The sequence below is a fragment of the Caloenas nicobarica genome, chromosome 1, assembly GCF_036013445.1.
Source record: "Caloenas nicobarica isolate bCalNic1 chromosome 1, bCalNic1.hap1, whole genome shotgun sequence".
Taxonomy (NCBI): Eukaryota; Metazoa; Chordata; class Aves; order Columbiformes; family Columbidae; genus Caloenas; species Caloenas nicobarica.
Genome location: NC_088245.1, coordinates 14,508,496 through 14,526,818, shown reverse-complemented (window position 1 = coordinate 14,526,818; position 18,323 = coordinate 14,508,496). Strand labels below are relative to the sequence as shown.

At 44.2% G+C, this 18,323-nt stretch overlaps 1 protein-coding gene across 1 annotated transcript in view; it reads right to left on the bottom strand.

Annotated features, from left to right (window-relative positions):
* Positions 1-17,268, bottom strand: part of LHFPL3 (LHFPL tetraspan subfamily member 3) — a 169,083-nt gene extending 151,815 nt beyond the window's left edge. The window contains exon 1 of the mRNA XM_065626784.1: positions 16,800-17,268. Coding sequence (XP_065482856.1) covers positions 16,800-17,268 — 469 coding nt within the window. The remainder of the gene's footprint in view (positions 1-16,799) is intronic.
* Between the last annotated feature and the right edge of the window lie 1,055 nt (positions 17,269-18,323).

The window sequence follows — 18,323 nt, the reverse complement described above, 5'->3', positions numbered from 1 at the left end:
ATGCTGCAGTTCTTTTCTGAAAGAAAAAGCAAGTCAAAAAGGAAGTGTAACACTCTGCTGAATGCCGAAATGACCAAATAAATAGGATTAGCTAAACCTTGCTTATCTGTCAGTCATTTCTCCCTGTATGAAAGCAGTCCTCCCAAGCCTGCCCATGATGATCACAGCCTCAGTACTTGCTTGGCTTCCTGGAATGATGCATTTCAAGCCATAACATTTGCTTACGTTATGCAGTCATTTTCGTCTTGTCATCCAAGGGAAAAACCTGGTTTGGCCAAATGTGTTGAATCACATGTACTTCCAGTGCACGGAATGAAAGGCTAAAATAATCCCCCTGAATTTTGTTCTCAAAGTCAGAACTGCACTGCTGTGACTGCAAAGTGACAGATGTCAAAATATCTCATTAATGCAGAGATAAACACACAGAATATGTTGTTTGGAATTATGACCCAGTGTGTTTATATATGTATGTCACTATTTATCGTCCTACAGATGGTTGCTTACAGTGAAGTACATCCACAAATATGTTTAATTTTGCTTTTTCCTATTCTAGGTAATTAGAATTTTTCCTTGTTTACACTGACTGTTACTAAGATGGCCTGGAGATCTCTGAGTTTTTCTAAGGGTGAGGGGGTCACATTGCACAAAACAGACTCAGAATCCACATGCAAACAGTTCTTTGCAGTAATAACAGCCCATGCCTGTAGAGCATTTTTTAAGGAATTATCTCCCTCTCATTTTACAGCCGAGAAAACTCAGAAAGGTGAAATGACTTACCCAAGGTCACACAGCAGGCTCTGTTCCGTACATAGTTACTACTGTTGCAAATTGGGTAGCTCATCAAGTTCATGCTACTCACACCGCTCAAATAAAATTCAAACAATAATCATTATTTTTACTGCAATTTGCACAGCAGCCAAGGCTGGAGGCCACAATCAGGAGTCAGCTTTTGCTGAGCTCTGTTCAGACATCAAGTTCAATCCAGTCCCTGCTCCAGGGGGCTTGTAGTCTCAGTGGGGACACAATTCTGTGGGAACACAAAACTCAGTGGAAAGAGAGGGAAGGAGAGAGGGAGGGACAGAAGGCAGTAATCTGAATGTAGGGTTTCACATTGTTCTGGATAACTGCAAAGTCTGGAAGCTTATTATTACTTAAATTATTTAGTTGGGTAAGAAATATAAGCGCATTACTGACAGCCACCTGTCTAGTTACTTAGGTAGCAGTTTATCTTCATAATCTTAATTGTGCAAACACTTTACTTTCACTGCTATGGGCTTTGATTACACTAACAGACAGCAACTGGATCCTACTATTCACTCTTTGGGGGACTGACTCACACTGCACTAACCTGTACTTACATTACACTGTATTTTCTAAAGAGTGATATTATACTTAATTTTACAACTCCCTCTCTAATCTACTGCTGGGGCAATTCTTGACGTAGACCTTTTTAAATGATATATGCTTATGCATTTTACAGAACTCGACATTTTATTATACCAGCTATAAGCTAGTGAAATAATTTCACTCACGCTAACTTTTACTAAGCTCTCCAGTAGTATAAGATGTATAATAACTCCCACCTTACTGTCTGTCACTGCATCCTAATGTGGCTCCACACTAGCAGTATGTTATGTACCGAATGACCACACAGCCGTTCTTCAAAAACGTGATGGCACAAAACTCACTTTATGTTTACATCACGAAGACAAATTTTATTTTCTTGTGGAGTCACACTGCATTTCATCAGATGGTACAGTAGGATATTGAGCATTACAAGTGTGCTGTGAGATTTCAATATAATGTCATACAATATAAGAATTAATAGTTCCTCTAATGCTGGATGGCATAGACACAATGGGATTATTTGCAAGAGTAAGATTGCTCAGTACCAAGTTAGGAATGCTGAATGGTCCTTAGAAGTTAACTCCTTAGTTATCAGGTATGGATCTGCTACCCCATTATTTATTATAATGCATGTATTTGTATAAATAATGAAAAGGGATGTACAGAAAATATTTGATTGACATCTGTAACCTCAGATGGGTGGGTATTTTTTTTCGATTTCAATTAAGCCAAGCACTTAAAACATGTTTCCAAACCATCAAATCATGTGCTTAAATCCTTTGCTCAGCTGATGGATTCTGTTGAAACGGGCAGGCAGCTTTTTACTGACACCAGCAGATTCTAGATCAGCACAATAATACCATAATGTACTCTAGAAGAGCTTGAGAAATCACTGTTTAAATACATTATTTTGCAGAGCAAAAGAATGAGCATTCATTTACGATTACTTTCCTTGCTCCTATTCTCGATTGGCTAAATACAAATACAAATTAACAACCTACCACAATGTCTGTTGAGGATGCAGCATCAAAAACTAAGGCACTGCAGAACTCACATAAAAAATACTAATGCAGTTACATTTTAGACTATTAAAATTTTTCAGAAAACACTGTTAGGTATGCATTGCTAGCTGCATTTATTCCTCTCTGACAGGTATTACTGAAGCTCAGCAGAACTGAAGTATTTGCTTAAATGATTAGAACCTGACTTTTAGTACTATGATAAATGGAAGCAATAAATAGCAACAGCTTTGTTTAGCAATTGTCAATACCTATTTTACAGCTCTTCAAACACTAACCACTAATCTCCTTCAGCATCAGGTAATTCAAATTCCTTTATCATATTTCTGATACCTGCATTTATGACACTGTGGCTTTATTTAATCCCAGACAGAAGCGTATTAAGAAGGAACTATGATTGACAGTATATTGCTAATTTAGAACAAAATACTTGTTTAGTTGTCACTAAACCTGACTTTATAAATCCAAGACACAGGCAAGCCTAATTTAATAAATTCCAATGTATGAAAGCATAGTCTGTATCTACATAAGCAAATTGTGCATTGCAACAGAGTGGATCTAAAAAGTGAAACAGCACTTAGGACCTAGTATCCACAACACGTGCGTTTCAGAGGCTTCACTTCGGACCAGCCCTAGTCTGGGGAACCCACGTTAGTGGTAGAAGTGCATCAGGTGTACTTCTGGATGACATCTGGTTCAGTTTATTCAGAAAGAAACACAGTTTGCATACCCTGAGGCTGCTCCACAATGTGAATCGAACTGTATAATAGTAAGCTGGGACAACTGGAAGATCAACTTCAAAAATGCACTCCTGACCAAAACCTGGATGTAGACAACTGCTGATGGCTTGGCCTCCATGGATTGACATCATATCCCATCGTGTCCTAAGACCCTGAACGCTCCTGGATTCACTGCAGAAACACTGGACTGGCCTTGCCAAGGCCAGTGGTGATCCCAGCCTGCTGCAGCCTGACCGGCTAAGCCAGGTGTGGTTAGTCAGGTGTTTCACTGCACGTTCTTTGGCACACCCCTGCTGTTGCATCTACGCTTACCCATCACCTGATAGAAAGTAAAATGGAGCTGTCTGTACAAGTGTGCTTTGCATTTGGTTCAGACTTGATTACGGAAAAAGCAGCCCCAAGGAATAAAAAAAATTACGCCTCTTGGGAAGAGACAAAAATGCACTTACAGTTTCCTAGACAATCTTAGTTTTGCCTCAGCACAATTCCTCCAACATACCATATAATTTAAACTAAATGAAATGTTGTGTTATATGTTTAACACTCAGCTATTAAGTATATCATCTTAGGTTCACACAGAAACTCACTGAATTCAGCAAAACTAAATTTAAATCCAGATACTTGTATCTGCAGATCCGTCCCTAAGGGTGTAAAATCCCAAACAGACATTTTTAAGTATGCATGCTGCATGCAATAGTTTTTGTAGAAATGTACAAGATTAAAAGTGTTTAATTTGAAGCTTGGGTTGTGCCTTACATACAGTTGTTCGATGCACTGAACACTTGTTTATCCTGTGGACAAAGTGCTCCCTCCTCTCTCTCCCTCTCAGACGGCCAGAGGAGGCAGAGCAGGAGGCAGCAAGGACGGAACAGGGAATTCCGCGTTGCTCCACCTTTCATCCCGCATCAGCAAAGACCATTTGATCGGCCCGTTCTTTCTACAACTCAATGCCTTTGACACAAACCTATTCACACAAGAAATGAAGCATCCAGTAGCATAGCAACAACATGAAGAGATTTTACATGTTTCTTAGCTATTTAACGTAGCAGCATGGCACCAAAAAATAATTATGTGCATGGAGAGATAACAAGGGACAACTTCTTCAGGAAATATCCTTAGCAAAACTAGATCTCAGGTTAGTCATAGAACTGATAATTTGTAAACTGTTTTCTTCCTGAAACCCTGGTATTTTAGGATATTCTAAAGATTTATTTTTCAACTACTTTCACTTTTAAACATGAGTATTTACCTGACACTAAATAAATTTTCTTAAAGGAAATTAAATATCCAATTCATGAAAATGTTGAATGCAAAGGGAAAATGTGAAGCACACAACTGCAGCAGCTGTTGTTGACACTGTTTTACAGTTTTGCTGGGAATAAAAGGAAAGCCCTGGCTTGTTTGGTCAGAATGCCAGGCAGGAATGAAGCTTCACTTGACAGACCTACAGATCTTGGTCACTGACTATTTTTAATCCTAGAAGGCACTAAGACAGGTTTAAGCCACTGCTTAAAAACCAGAACAAATGGGAGTAGAAAAGAGCATTCACCTAGATGAATTAGTCCTGAGCAATGAAAAAGACAGGAACAAGGCATGCTGTTACAAACACACCATTCTGTAATCTCCGTCCGTCAGACACTCACCTGTTCCCTGCATACAGCTCAGTATTTTACGCAATCTCCTCCCTTTAGAAAGCCGTTGCAGAAACTTACTGCTCCAATAGTTAGAATCCTTCTTTTAATTTCCGGGCTGAAGTGATTTATATCCAGATAATATCTATTTGTTCTTGTCCAACCATTAGCCACAAGTTGAGAGGTTCATAAACTACTTCTGAGATTCTTGAAGTGTCATGAAGTAAAGCAGGCCTAATGGACTGTAACTTGCTCTAACAATACAAGAGGGCATGTAGCATCATCTTTGGAAAAAGGTTAGGAAATCAAATAAAATAAAAGTGAAAATCACTGGCTTAAGCCATTCTTTTCCCTTACTTATTTTTTCAGCCCTTCCATGTGTTTTTAGAGAGAAGTCATGGGCATCTTATCAACCTTCCTCTTTGTACATTAAGCTAACCAAGCTTTCCTACTTTCGTCCTTGCAAGAAATGTCACCGGTCACTGGTTTTCCTTTTTGCAGCTATTGACATTGCAGGCAGAACTGGACATCAGCATCCAGAATTCCACATGAAATCACAGAATCACAGAAGGGTTGGGGTCGGAAGGGAACTCTGGAGATCATCCAGTCCAATCCCCCTGCTAAAGCAGGTTCACCAGAGCAGATCACACTGGAATGTGTCCAGACGGGTTTGAATGTCTCCAGAGAAGGAGACTCCACAACCTCTCTGGGCAGCCTGTTCCAGGGCTCTGGCACCCTCAAAGTAAAGAAGTTTCTCCTCGTGTTCAGATGGAACCTCCTGTGCTTCAGTCTGTGCCCGTTGCCCCTCATCCTGTCATTGGGCACCGCTGAAAGGAGTCCGGTCTCATCCTCTTGACACCCACTCTTGAGAGATTCATAAACATTGATGAGATCCACTCTCAGCCTTCTCTTCTCTGGGCTGAACAGACCAGCTCTCTCAGTCTCTCCTCATAAGAAAGATGCTCCAGACCCAAAATCACCTTTGTAGCCCGCTGCTGGACTCCCTTCAGTAGTTCCTTGCCCTTCTTAAACTGGGGACCCCAGAACCGGACACAGTAATATCACAGTGCATCATGTAGTGATGTCAACATTGCCCTAAATCATCTGGAAATACTTCACGAAATACACGCCAGGATCAGGTATGCCCTCTTCACAGCGGCGTTACACTGACATCCCTTTGTCACCCTCTGGTGAACAGAGACACTCGCGTCCCCTCTTCCCCCACTGTCACCCGTCCTCAGCTGCATGGCCTCTCACCAGCGTGTCCATGTCACCACCGTCACCTCGCTCCTCGGGTCTGACAGACGGTGAAGTGTCAGCTCAGAAATGACCGTTGATGAGGCAGCTGATGATGCCACAGTAACTGATGAATCTGATCAAATACAAATGCCTGACAGGAACTAAATGCAAGTGACTGTGGCTGGTAAGCCATCAGCACGTTTGGACTATTTTGGACTATATTTTTCTAATATAATGACCATCAATTGCAATTTCAAGCTTTTTATTTTGCTGATGTTCTAATATTACTTCACCTGTAACAGGAAGGCTAAATACTAAGACACAGCAACCAGGTAATAATTAACTTTATTTAGAGGAACATAAAGCTACAAGGATGAATAATTTTATTTTCATAGAAAGTCTAGTACTTCTTTCAGGGAATTAATCTTAAAACTTCAAATTAACTGTTTGCAAAGCTACACTGAATGTCTCTCAAGCAAAGACTAAATGCATAATAGTTTTATAGTGTTCAAAGATGTATTAGCCAGGCTGAAGACATGTGGGGAAAATCTGATTTTGAAACATGCAGTCTACATGAGAGAGAAGATTCATTTATGATTTTTAGGCTCATGGGTAACATTCTCCCACTTTCTCTAGGTGAAAAACTTTTTTGTGCCTGGTTCTATATTTTTGATCACTTCTTCCTCTTGCCAAAGTTTGCAAACATCTTTCTTTTTCAAGATCATTACTCAGTCTAGTTTCAAAGCTAACTACACTTCACGCAAATTTTTATCCACAGATTTTTTATTGTTAATTTAAACAAAGAAAACCAGAAGTTAACACTATGGCACTGAGTTGCAGTTATAAATTGGTTTAAATTAAAGGACTAAATCCCATGTCACTTTAACTTTCCTGCACAGATAATTCTTGAGCTCCTCGTTTTGAGACTTTGCTACATATTTGTTATGTGTACACAGATACATTAAGCAGTGCCAGGGAGCATTCCCAGGCACTGAAACTCAACTGCCTATGCTATTAAATTGTTAGAATTGTCCCACAGCATGTGTCACAGGAGTGGTTTTACTCTGTTCCAACTAACAATCTTCCAAAATATCACCAGGGCACAGTTTGCAAGGTAGGACATGCCAGGAATGGTTCCCAACAGGCTGTATGAGTCTGGTGACCCAATTTTAGAAGGTAAAAAACCATAATAGTATGGACACTGGCCAGTGGGCCAGCTGACTGTGCACCACAGGGTGGTTCTGGACACGCTTAATTTGCAGGTTCAGGCATAGCCACTGCATCCCTCTGCTGGGCACTGGCAAGCTGAGGAGATGGCTTGATACAGAAAAGCCTGAGCATAACTTTGAAGACTGTTAATCTCCAAGAGGCACAGGATCATTTATGTAGGTGTTTCACACTTACACATTGTCATCTGGGCTGTTGCAAGACAACCCTCTCCTAGACTCCTCTTGCCCACTCCAGGAGACTCCTGGTTCCAAAGAGCTGAGGAGCGTTTGCTTTTCCATGGCTGCTCCAGAAGCCCGTTATTGCAGAGGAAGGGGCAGGAGGTCAGACAGGAGCAAAATACGAGGCTGCCAGCCTGTCCTCCTCCCCTCCCTGCTAAAATCTTCCCTGATCTTAGGAGACCTTGTCCTATTTTATTCACACTTTGGCTGCACACAGAGTTCATCATGACAAATAAAGCACTGTAGGTGGAGGCTGCAGAGGTACAGACTAGCAGGGCAGTACCAGACACATTCTGGCCACGTTCATCACATGAGATCGATCACCTAATGAGCTTCTACAAGGAAGGCGAGTGATTTTTGACTTTTAGCAGTAAACAAATGAACCTCCCAAGATTTCAAAAGTAGCTTTTTCCAAACGTCTCAATTCAGAATATTTGTCTTTGATATTGCAAGTAATACTTGTCTAGCTTTCTTCTCAATAAACTTTTCCTTTCTGAAGGATAACCAGAAAAATAAGGAAAGTGGAAAGTGTGACAACTCATCAACTGTTTGTAATAATTAATTTCAAACCATTCATTTGGTAGCTCTCTCCTTCTGACGCAGTCTCAATTACTTGATTGAATAATATTCTCTGAAATAGCACATGATGTGCTTGTGTCAAAGAGGCTCTCCACAGAGGCCATCAGCTACCTTTTAAAATCAATGAAATTCATAAATTTGCATCTGGATTCTCAAGGATAAAACAAAGGAAACTTTTCCCCTGGTCCTTCTTATTCTAAGGCCAGCTTGTTTCAAGCCTTCTGCATTTCTGAACACCAGCATGAAGACGGATAATATCTTTCTTAGAATAGATAGATCTTGATGTCTATTATATTCCCCTTCTTAAGGATTCTAGCCATAATTCTCCCTTAGTAATTGGGATTTGCACACTGTTACACACAGTAATGCATATTCTATAATAGCTATTCACTCTGTCATGCTGCCACTGCATTTTTAACAATCCTGATAGCAACCGATGTTATCAAATTCTGCAGACTTTTCAGGCTCTAGGCTTGTTCATGCCTTTTTTCCATTTCACCATTTCTGAGAAAAAATGTTTTTATTTTTTCCTTTGTGATGCTTCACTACTGTGACCTTGCCATTCCTCACAGCTGGATCTTGTCAGTTTTCAAATATTGAGTCCACACAGTCTGATCACACCACAGATTCTCTGTTCTGATATGTTTGCTGTCTTTATGTTTGCAAGATCAAAGCTAATGCTGTTTATACCACAGTGCTAAAAAGGTTCACTTCTCAAAAGGTAAAATAACTTTAGTGTTTGAAATCTAGCCTTCTTCTATTCCATGCCTTCTACATCTGATAATATCCATATGTTTCTCTTCTTCTGGTTTCATTTTCCTATATACCAATTTTCTTCATTAAACTTTTAGAAGGAGTTTTTGAAAGAACTCAGCAGCAGCCATATCCTATGCCAGTGAAGCCCCTTCAAGCGCAAGAAAGTAGAGCTGTGCCAACACCAGCTGCTTTCCAAACCCCCATTCCCACTTCTCTTTCCCAATGTATGCAAGTTCTCAGCTCCCCACATTTCAATAGGTGATATCCTCCTCTTTTAAATTCTCTTCCAGTTTCTTTCTCCCCTCCCATACATATTTTTTTCAGTGAAATGGAATTCATCCTCAAATTGTCTGGATAACTTCATGTGTTTCCTTTTATATCTTATTATTCTTTTATTTTAGTGTTTTTCAAACAGTGGACCACAACTCCCAGGATGTTCATAAAAGGCAATTGGAAGAGTTATAAGATGCTGAAATTTTTATTACACTCTAAAACAAAAGAAAATATCTGCTCTCCATTCCCAAAACACCTTTATCCTTCAAAACCAAGTTTTGCTATCAAAATCTCAGATCACTCATACAAATAAATGATATACACTTCTTACATGATACATTTTAGTCAGGTTCCCTCTGGGATCAAGCCTGATGGGGCTGTGTGATTTTGAGTCTGATGACCATTTTCAGCCAAATCTGACTGATGCCACAAGCCTCCAAGATACCTAACTTCTGCAAGTTTTGTGAAAAAGCTGGTTCCTGGGCAGAGAAAGGATCCCAAATTCTCACCAGTGGAAAGACAGGAAGAAGTTTATCCTTTAACAAATCTAAGTGGCAACTTGAGGACATCAAATCAACAAACAAATGGCTTTCTGCCAGCTATAAGATGAGCTGTGTCCTTGTCACCTACACAGATGAAGAGCCCGTGAGAAGTCAGAGAGTTTAGCTGCCAAAGGCAAGGGATGACGGGATGCAAGAGAGAACCTGTGATATTGTGGGCAGAGGGTATTTAGGTAAAGAAGTTACTTGGAGAGGGGACACTAGGGCACAGCATTCCTCCCTCATTTCCACTGTTCAAAGGATACACCTTTTACCTTCATTTTTATAGCCAAAGCACGAAATAAGTGAAAATGTTGACTTCAAAAAAAGTAACAAAACCAAAAGGCTGCACAGCCTCATCACTCGTTTCACCCACGACTTCCCAATAAAACCTTCAGTTCTTCATCTTTCCAACCTGGCCAGCTAACTTTCCCACTCCCAGTGGGACGGGAGCACTTCGCAAGGTCTGGCAACACGCATGGCAGCCGGGGTGACAGCTGTGGAGCCGAGGCCACCAAGGGGCACTCCCAGCCCAAGGATGTGGGATGCCCTGGGGATCCCTGTTAAACCCAACGGGAAACTTCCTTCTAGAGCTGAATGGACAGAAAATCATATTGGCAGCATGATTTCTCCTCTGGGAAAAAGAAGCACATGCACCAGGCCCGCTCGAGGTAGGAGATGTCCTTGTAGGCTTGATGATACAGTCTGAGGCTCAGCTCTTTCCCTGCTCCCTGCCCGCCCGCACGGTTCCAGCACCCAATTTCCACAAGACATGGAAGCAATCCTCATTTTACCATGGTCAGAGGCCCCAATATCCCTGATTTTTCAGAATTTTCTCCCTCAAGGTCTGATACCCACTACTGCTCACAGACCACTAAATAACCTCAGTCGCCTCACCCTGCGGGTGGGGTGGTGGGTGTTAATGCTCATATTCAAGTCAGCATCAATGCTGAAACTCAGTTCAAAAACCTGCTCGATGTTCCTGGACTGCCCTGCTCTCCCTTTGCCCTCGTGTGTGCCTCTCGCTTTACAGCTGGGGTACATGGTGGGAACAGAAGCTGGCAGCAGTTCTGCTTAAAGTCCTTTGCTTCTGGTGAGGTAAGCCATGTCTCTTTGAAAGAGGAACCCAATCTTATGTAAAGACTTGAAGTGAAGAAGAAACCACTGTAAAGATAATTAACAAATTAACTTTGCAGGTTAAAAACATATATACCTCATGGCTGATGCAAATTTGTGTAACTCCGGTTTCCACAGCATTTGTCGAGTTAAGGAGCACTGCACGACTTGCAATATCCCCCCGTGTAGGTCCTCACACACCATAATCTGTCAATTTTTAATCTTCTTTTGAAGAACACGAAAATTCACCCTTTTAGTTCTTCTTTTATTTATTTAAATCAGTCCTGAAACCCTTCCTACTTTATACTTGGAAGGGAGTCTTGGCAGATGTTTGACCTGGACAGAGCAGGCATTGGAACCACTGTGAGCAAGGACAGTTTTACATATACTTTTTAAGTGCAGCACTGCAGTGAGAGCTCACATGCAGATGCCCATCTAGCAAAGCCTCTAATTTCTCTTCTAAATAACTGTTTTCCATAAACATAATTTCCATAATTCTCCCATCAGTACGACGCCTCCTACATTTTGATCGCCAGAAGACTTACACTGCATTTGGTGTATTAAAATATAGGCTGCTGAGGCGAGCCCAGGTTATTGAGTCATCCAAATCTATCTATGGAACTGGCTATCCTTACAACAATTTATTAAACAAATAACTATAATTTATTAAACAAATAATTTTTGTGCCACATGCAAAGTTCAGCAGCCATAAATGTATATTACTCTCTCAACTAATTGTTAAGGATATCAAGGCTACAAACAAGATCCTTGTCTGACTCCACTAGACACTCTGCTCAAACACTGGCACAAGACTGGTTTTTTTCTAGCCTTCAGGAATTTACCCCTACACCAAGATCTGACAAACAGCAATAATAAAGGCTCCAAGAGCATCCAGGTCAAGCCTTTTTATATAAAAGTCACCTAGTCCTGCAGATTGATTTCAAGTATAAAGGCAAACAACACAGCTACAATGAAGAATTTCACCTCTTCATTCTGAAACAATTCCCTGTTTTAAACGAACTTTTAACTGTGGCAGGTAATAACCTCTCTCTTACGGCTGCTTTGGCTCCAAAGAACTAGCAGCTGAGTAATATAAAACCAGTTTTAAAAACTGGTTTAAAACAAGTCCAGGGAAAACACAGGGAACCACAGAAAGACTGGTATCTGAACCACATAAATCGGTAAGAATTATGAAAGACAACAGAGTATGTCAGCACCTGCAAAGACATGGCATATTTGTGTGTTGAAAGGAAGTAAGGTAAGGCCAACACATACCTACCTTAAGTAATTTTTCGCAAAACTACTAGAGTTCTCCAAAGAAGTAAAAAATACTGCATACCATGGAAATCTTCATTAACTAAGTCAGTCCACTTGGATTTCCAAAAGACATTTCATAAATCTGTCATTCATAAGTCTTAAAAAACCTAAACTCCCAGAGGGTAAAAATAAATGTCCTTGCAAGGATAAATAATTAGAAACAGATGGTAGGAGAATACTGTCAATTTTCCAAGCAGAGAGAGGTCAATGGTGGAGTCCTGCAGGGATCTGTGCTGGAACCTGGGAGCTGCTCACTTATTTATAAATGAGCTGGAAAACAGGGTAAATGATGAGGTGACAAAGTTTGCTGCTGATATTCATTCAGGGTAGCTAAGATAAGGGCTGCCTACGAATACTTTACAATACTGACTAGACAATGAAAAGGCAAATTAAAGTCAATGTAGATAAACAAATAGGAAGTCGGTTCTTTGAGGGGAAAAAACCTAACTACAAAAAACAATGTGCTCCAAGGTGACTATTACCACTTCAGGCCTGAGATCTTGGGGTTATAATAGGTAGTTCCACGAAAACATCAGCCCACTGTTCACTAACAGTGCAAAAGTGAGTATTAGAAATTACTAGGAAAGGAACAAAGAGTGAAGGAGAGAATATTATTATGCCACTGTGCAAATGGCTGGTTTGTCTGTCTTGAATATCGTGTGTAGTTCTGGTCCCACCGACCCTGAAAGGATCCAGTAGACTGGAAATGGCTGTGGGCAGGGCAGCAGGGATCATCACAGGCATGGTACAAACTAATGTCTAAGGAATCACTAAGAAGCCAAAGATTCATCAGATATCAAAAACCGGTAGCTGTGGGGATACAGCGAAGGTGTAATCAGCACCAGTACAGCGAAGGTGTCTGAGAGTGCCCCATTCTCAGCCTCTTTCAATACACGACTTGGGTCGACTAAATGAAATGGGCAGGTGCAAGGTTTAAAACACAAAAAACCCTACTGAATCTTCACACGAAACATATTTAGCTGCGGAACTCCTTGCTCTGGGGCACTGTAAACACTAGGAGTTTACACAGGTTCAAAAAGTGACCCAAGTTGTAAAAAGAAATTCCAGCAAGAGCTTTTAAATGTCAAGATTTATCTCAGGAAATCCCTGAACACAAGTGCTGGAGGACAGAGAGCACCGAGGGCAAAATGAGCTTTCGCTGCTCTGATGCTTCTGCAGATTCACATTAGAGACCACTGTCGGAGACCACTGGACTAGATAGGCCTGTGGTTTGGCAAAGTACAGAGGTTTTCTTATATGTTGTTTCATTCAGTTGCCCTCCTGTTGTGGGCATAGGCTTAGGTATCTCCTGAAAAACACATATATTTATTTCGTCCTCTTTGTCCATGTGATACTTCTATGCATTTCTTTTGCTTTCTCTACTTTTCTCTTTCCTGTAACTTGCAACACCCTAGTAATGAAAAAAAAGTAATTACAAATGTCTAATAGTTAAAAAAAATCACAAGGACAGAACTGAAGGGTTTAATTTATTTAACTCATAAAGGCATAAATCTCAATATTTCTATTTGTGAGGTTTCTTGCAAACTTTAGATGTAGGGTAGTAAAGAGCAATAAGACCTCATTTGTGATGCTTTCACTAAGTGTTTGTGTTCATGCAGCTGCTCAAATTAGGTAAGTGTACGTACAAGTGTTTGTACATTTAATTTTGAAATTGCGGAAGGGGAGGTTAGAGGATGGAGAATGAGGCTACCAATACTGGCTCTCAAGATATCAAGTGTACCCTGACAGCATTATGCACATGCAACAAAAAAAGCAGTCTAAGCCACGCAAAATCGTAAGGGAGTCCAATGTATGTTGTCCTCATATACACAAAAGAAATAGCTTTTTTCCTAGGATTTTTCTGCTTAATCATGTCATAGACGTGATTAGGCAGCAACAAGGATTGAAAATGCACGTCAAATATATTGTTTATCTTTTCCTTATTTAAAAAACACCTCTTCAAAACAAGAGCTATATCATGCTGACAATTTATAATGGCTCATGCAGGACAGAAAGTGATCAAAATCTTTCTTGTTAAAAAGTTACTTCCTAAGCTTTTATTTGCAATCCTAAATCAAGCATGAGCCCACATCAAAAAATTGCTTCTAAGGAGATTTAAATTGCATCAATTTTAAGTATTATTATACGATCTAACTAAATACTAACATTACTAAGGTACATAAAAGCATGAAAAATCAAAGCTATACTCACATACTTGTTTATTTTACTACTTCAGGTTCAATTTTGTTCTTGTGCTATACAGAACTATGTGCATATGTAGATGACATTACTATATAGTTATTTGTGAGATAAGCATCTTTAGCTTATTATTGCCTATTACTTATACTCTCAAAACCGTAAAATAATAACAGAAATAGGTTATATAGCTCATAGAAAACTTATCAGAACTCATAATAACTCTTTTGTCCTGCACATTTTATTCTAATTTATCCTTCTGTCCCACCACCACTCCTGTCTTCTTCAAAGCATGCAACCCAAAGCAATATGGATTTTCCACTCTTGTCGCTCCCTTTGAAGAAACTTCTTGAGGTAATACAGAAATGAACAGTCAGGTAAATGCTGAATTAAGGTATATTTATGTACAAACCAGGAGACATGGCCAATAGCCACTTAGCTATACATGTATTCCCCTTGTATTTTAATTTTGGAGACAAGCAGTCTGAGAAGTGATTTTCCTTCTGATGTAAAACTCCTTCTGCTGACTTTCAATGCCAACAGTGCATCTACCAGCTATGGAGATGGCAAAATTCTGTGTTATTTTGCCTGAAAAACGTGTCTTCGGTGTCATCTGCACATGTGCAGCGTGGTGTAGACTGGTTGAGCTCCTATAGATCAGCTGCATGCAGTGGTTTCTAAACATTATTATACACCTATGCAGAAATGCAGTAAAGGAATCAGATTCATTTTTATCAACCTCGTACTAACTTCTGTTGGCATGAAGCAGTGGAACCACATAAAAAAAGCACCATTACCTCTGATGTTGGAAAGTGTAAGAGATTTGGAAATTGTGCTGTCCTACTGCATACTGGACATGAACAAAATAGGCTGAGGATGCACTAAACCAGTGACTATTCATGCCACCTTTTACCAGCAAGAGCCATAAGGAGAGGAGACAGCTGAGAGCAAAAGTCCTTAATGGAGCAAAGGAGACATCAGTGGTGCAAAGATGAAACAGTTTGCTCAGCCTGGAGCCAAGCGACACGACTGTGTACAGTTAGTAAGACCATATCAGAATGCGTGTTACTGAACAGACAAAACAGCCACCAGCATCAAAGAGGATTCCCAATGCAGAGATAATGAGCCCAAACCCAGTCTCACTGGAAAAATCTACCAGCCTCAAGTGACTGCAGACCAATCCCCAAGTGATAACGAAAGAAACCATACAGAAACTTAAGTGATGGAAACAGCATAAATATATATATAACACACATAAAAACAGCATCACAGAGAGAACTGGTTAAAGCTGCTTCATACAAACCAGAAATTTCCACTAAACCGGATGGACAAGGTGGCAAATTTAATAATACTGAAGCTGCTCAGCAAGCAACTCAGAAGAATTATTACTCAGAAACTGAAATGAATGTAGGTCAATTAAGGGGACTGAAAGTGTGATTGTGAGCCCATTTTGGAGACATTTTGCTCTGTTTCCCTAAGAGCATATTCCTGCAAAGCCCGAATTTCTCCATTTCAGGGTTTATCAGGAGGACAAGTAGAAGTATGCTTTGATTTTAGACTTCTTTTTTCCAAATTATTGAAGAATTCATCTTTTCTATCTCACTAAAGCTGATTTTATTACTATCTCAACTCTACAGACCATTCTTTTCTCCTCTTCTGCCTCCCAGCTGCACACAAATCACCAATTCTCTACTAATTCAGAGGAAGAGCAGTGTTGGAAACGCAAAAAGGGATGTCCTGGTGTTCTCCCTCTTTCTTATCACGCACTTTCCCCAGGGAGACACTGGATGTGATGGGGAAAGTCAAATGAAGTCAGGAGACCTCCTGAGTCAAAACCAGCAGCTCAAATGAATTTTTTTTTCTTTACACTCCTAACATACAGAGGAAAACGAACCTTGTGAACAGGGTGCACAGTCCCCAACCAAAACTCGTGCATACAACATCCAACGACCTCAGTTGCCCTTCCAGCTGGCCAGCAGAAGACCCCGCCACCCTCTCCTGCCCAACTGAAGTGGGCTCTGCCTTGCCCAGGTGGAAACCTGGCCTCAGGACTAACCTTCAACAGGCTGGCTGTTGCCTTCGCCCCCTGTTGCCCACTCGAGGCGGCCCCGCGGCCCCCACTGCCATTTTCTCCTGACCTTTAGCTACAGACCAAGAGCTGGAGGACACCCCGGGGCTGCCCGCCAGCCCTCCCTGGGGGTGGCTGATGCCCACGGGTTGGTTCACAGGCGGAAACCGGACAATTTATCTGGGCTCCCCCGCTCCCCGGGAGGGGCCAGAGCTGAGCCTGACCTCGGCCCACGCCCGGTACCACGCGGGCGGTGGCCGGCCCGGGGCAGGTACCGGCACCGCTCCGCAACGCGGCCGACGCGTCCCGGGCCCCCCGAGGATCACCTCCCCGCCCGCCCCGGCGGGGCACCCCGGGCCCGCGCTGCGCCCCCCTTAGCCCGCCGCTCCCCTTACGCCCTCCCGGCCCGGGCGGCCGCCGGCGCCGCGAGTTTCTCCGGAGCCGCCCGTGCCCCCCGCGGGGCCGGGGAGGGCAGGGCCGGGCAGGGCGGCGCGGAGCCCCCCCAGGGCCGGAGCCGCTGCCCCCACTCACCCGAGGTCAGCTGCATCCAGGCACAGATCTTGTAGACAGTGGCTGTGTTGCAGAAGAAGAAGAGGATGAAGCAGACGATGCAGGCGATGATGAGCATCATCGAGAGCCCGATGAAGAAGGAGGCAGCTTTGAAGGCTCCCGAGGGCAGGCTGGAGAAGTCCGTGAAGCTGCCCCGGCAGGTGAGTTCCCGGCTGAAGCCGTTGCCGATGCAGTAGTGGAAGAGCCCGAAGTAGCCCGCCTGCGGGGTGTCCACGCCGTCCCCGATCCAGTAGGGCTGGATGAAGCACACCACGTTGACGATGGCAAAGCAGATGGTGAAGATGGCCCAGAGCACGCCGATGGCCCGCGAGTTCCGCACGTAGTTGGTGTGATAGATCTTGGCCGCCTCCTGAGCCGGGAGCATCCCCGCTGCTGCCGCTCCTGACGAGCCTGCTCCTGTCGCCGCCGTCCCTGCAGCCGCTCCGGGCATCCTCGCCGAGAAGATCCCCCCTCCCCTTCCTCCTCCTCCTTCTCCTCCTCCTCCTCCCCGCTCGCTCGCTCGACGCGACGCGCTCCGCCGCCGCCGCTGCGCGGAGAGCCGACGAGCCCCTCCGCCGGGCTTCAGCGGCTCCGCGCCAGCAGCAGCAGCAGCGGCCGCGGCGGCAGCACCAACATGGCCCGCCGCCGCCTATCGGGGCTCAGCGCTGCCGGCCGCCGCGCACCGCCCGCCCCGCAGCCCGCCCTCCCGCCGCCCGTGGCTCCTCGCACAGCGCCAACCGCCACAGCGCCCGCCGCGGAGCCGGAGCCGGAGCCGCCCTGCGCAACCTCCGCCCGCCGTGGGGGCTGAGGGGCGCACGGCCGAGGCGACGTCCGTGAGGAGAGGCGGCGGGCGGGGAGGCGGCGAGGGGCCGTTGGCGCCTTTGTCCGGGCGGGGAGCCCCGTGAGCGGCGGGAGCGCTGCAGCGGGGTCTCCCCTCAGCCCCGTGAGCGGCGGGAGCGCTGCAGCGGGGTCTCCCCTCAGCCCCGTGAGCGGCGGGAGCGCTGCGGCGGGGTCTCCCCTCAGCCCCGTGGGCGGCGGGAGCGCTGCAGCCGGGTCTCCCCTCAGCCCCGTGAGCGGCGGGAGCGCTGCAGCGGGGTCTCCCCTCAGCCCCGTGAGCGGCGGGAGCGCTGCGGCGGGGTCTCCCCTCAGCCCCGTGAGCGGCGGGAGCGCTGCGGCGAGGTCTCCCCTCAGCCCCGTTGGCGGCGGGAGCACTGCAGCCGGGCCTCCCCTCAGCCCCGTGGGCGGCGGGAGCGCTGCGGCGGGGTCTCCCCTCAGCCCCGTGGGCGGCGGAAGCGCTGCGGCGGGGTCTCCCCTCAGCCCCGTGGGCGGCGGGAGCGCTGCGGCGGGGTCTCCCCTCAGCCCCGCCGCCGGCAGGTGCCAGGCGGCGCTCCCCGCCGGCCCACGGCTGCCTGGCTGAGCTGCTCCCGCTGCTGGTGTCCTGGGAGACACGTTCAACGGATTTTAAAGTTTAAATCCTGTGTTGGGGTTTCTTTCAAAAACCTCTGT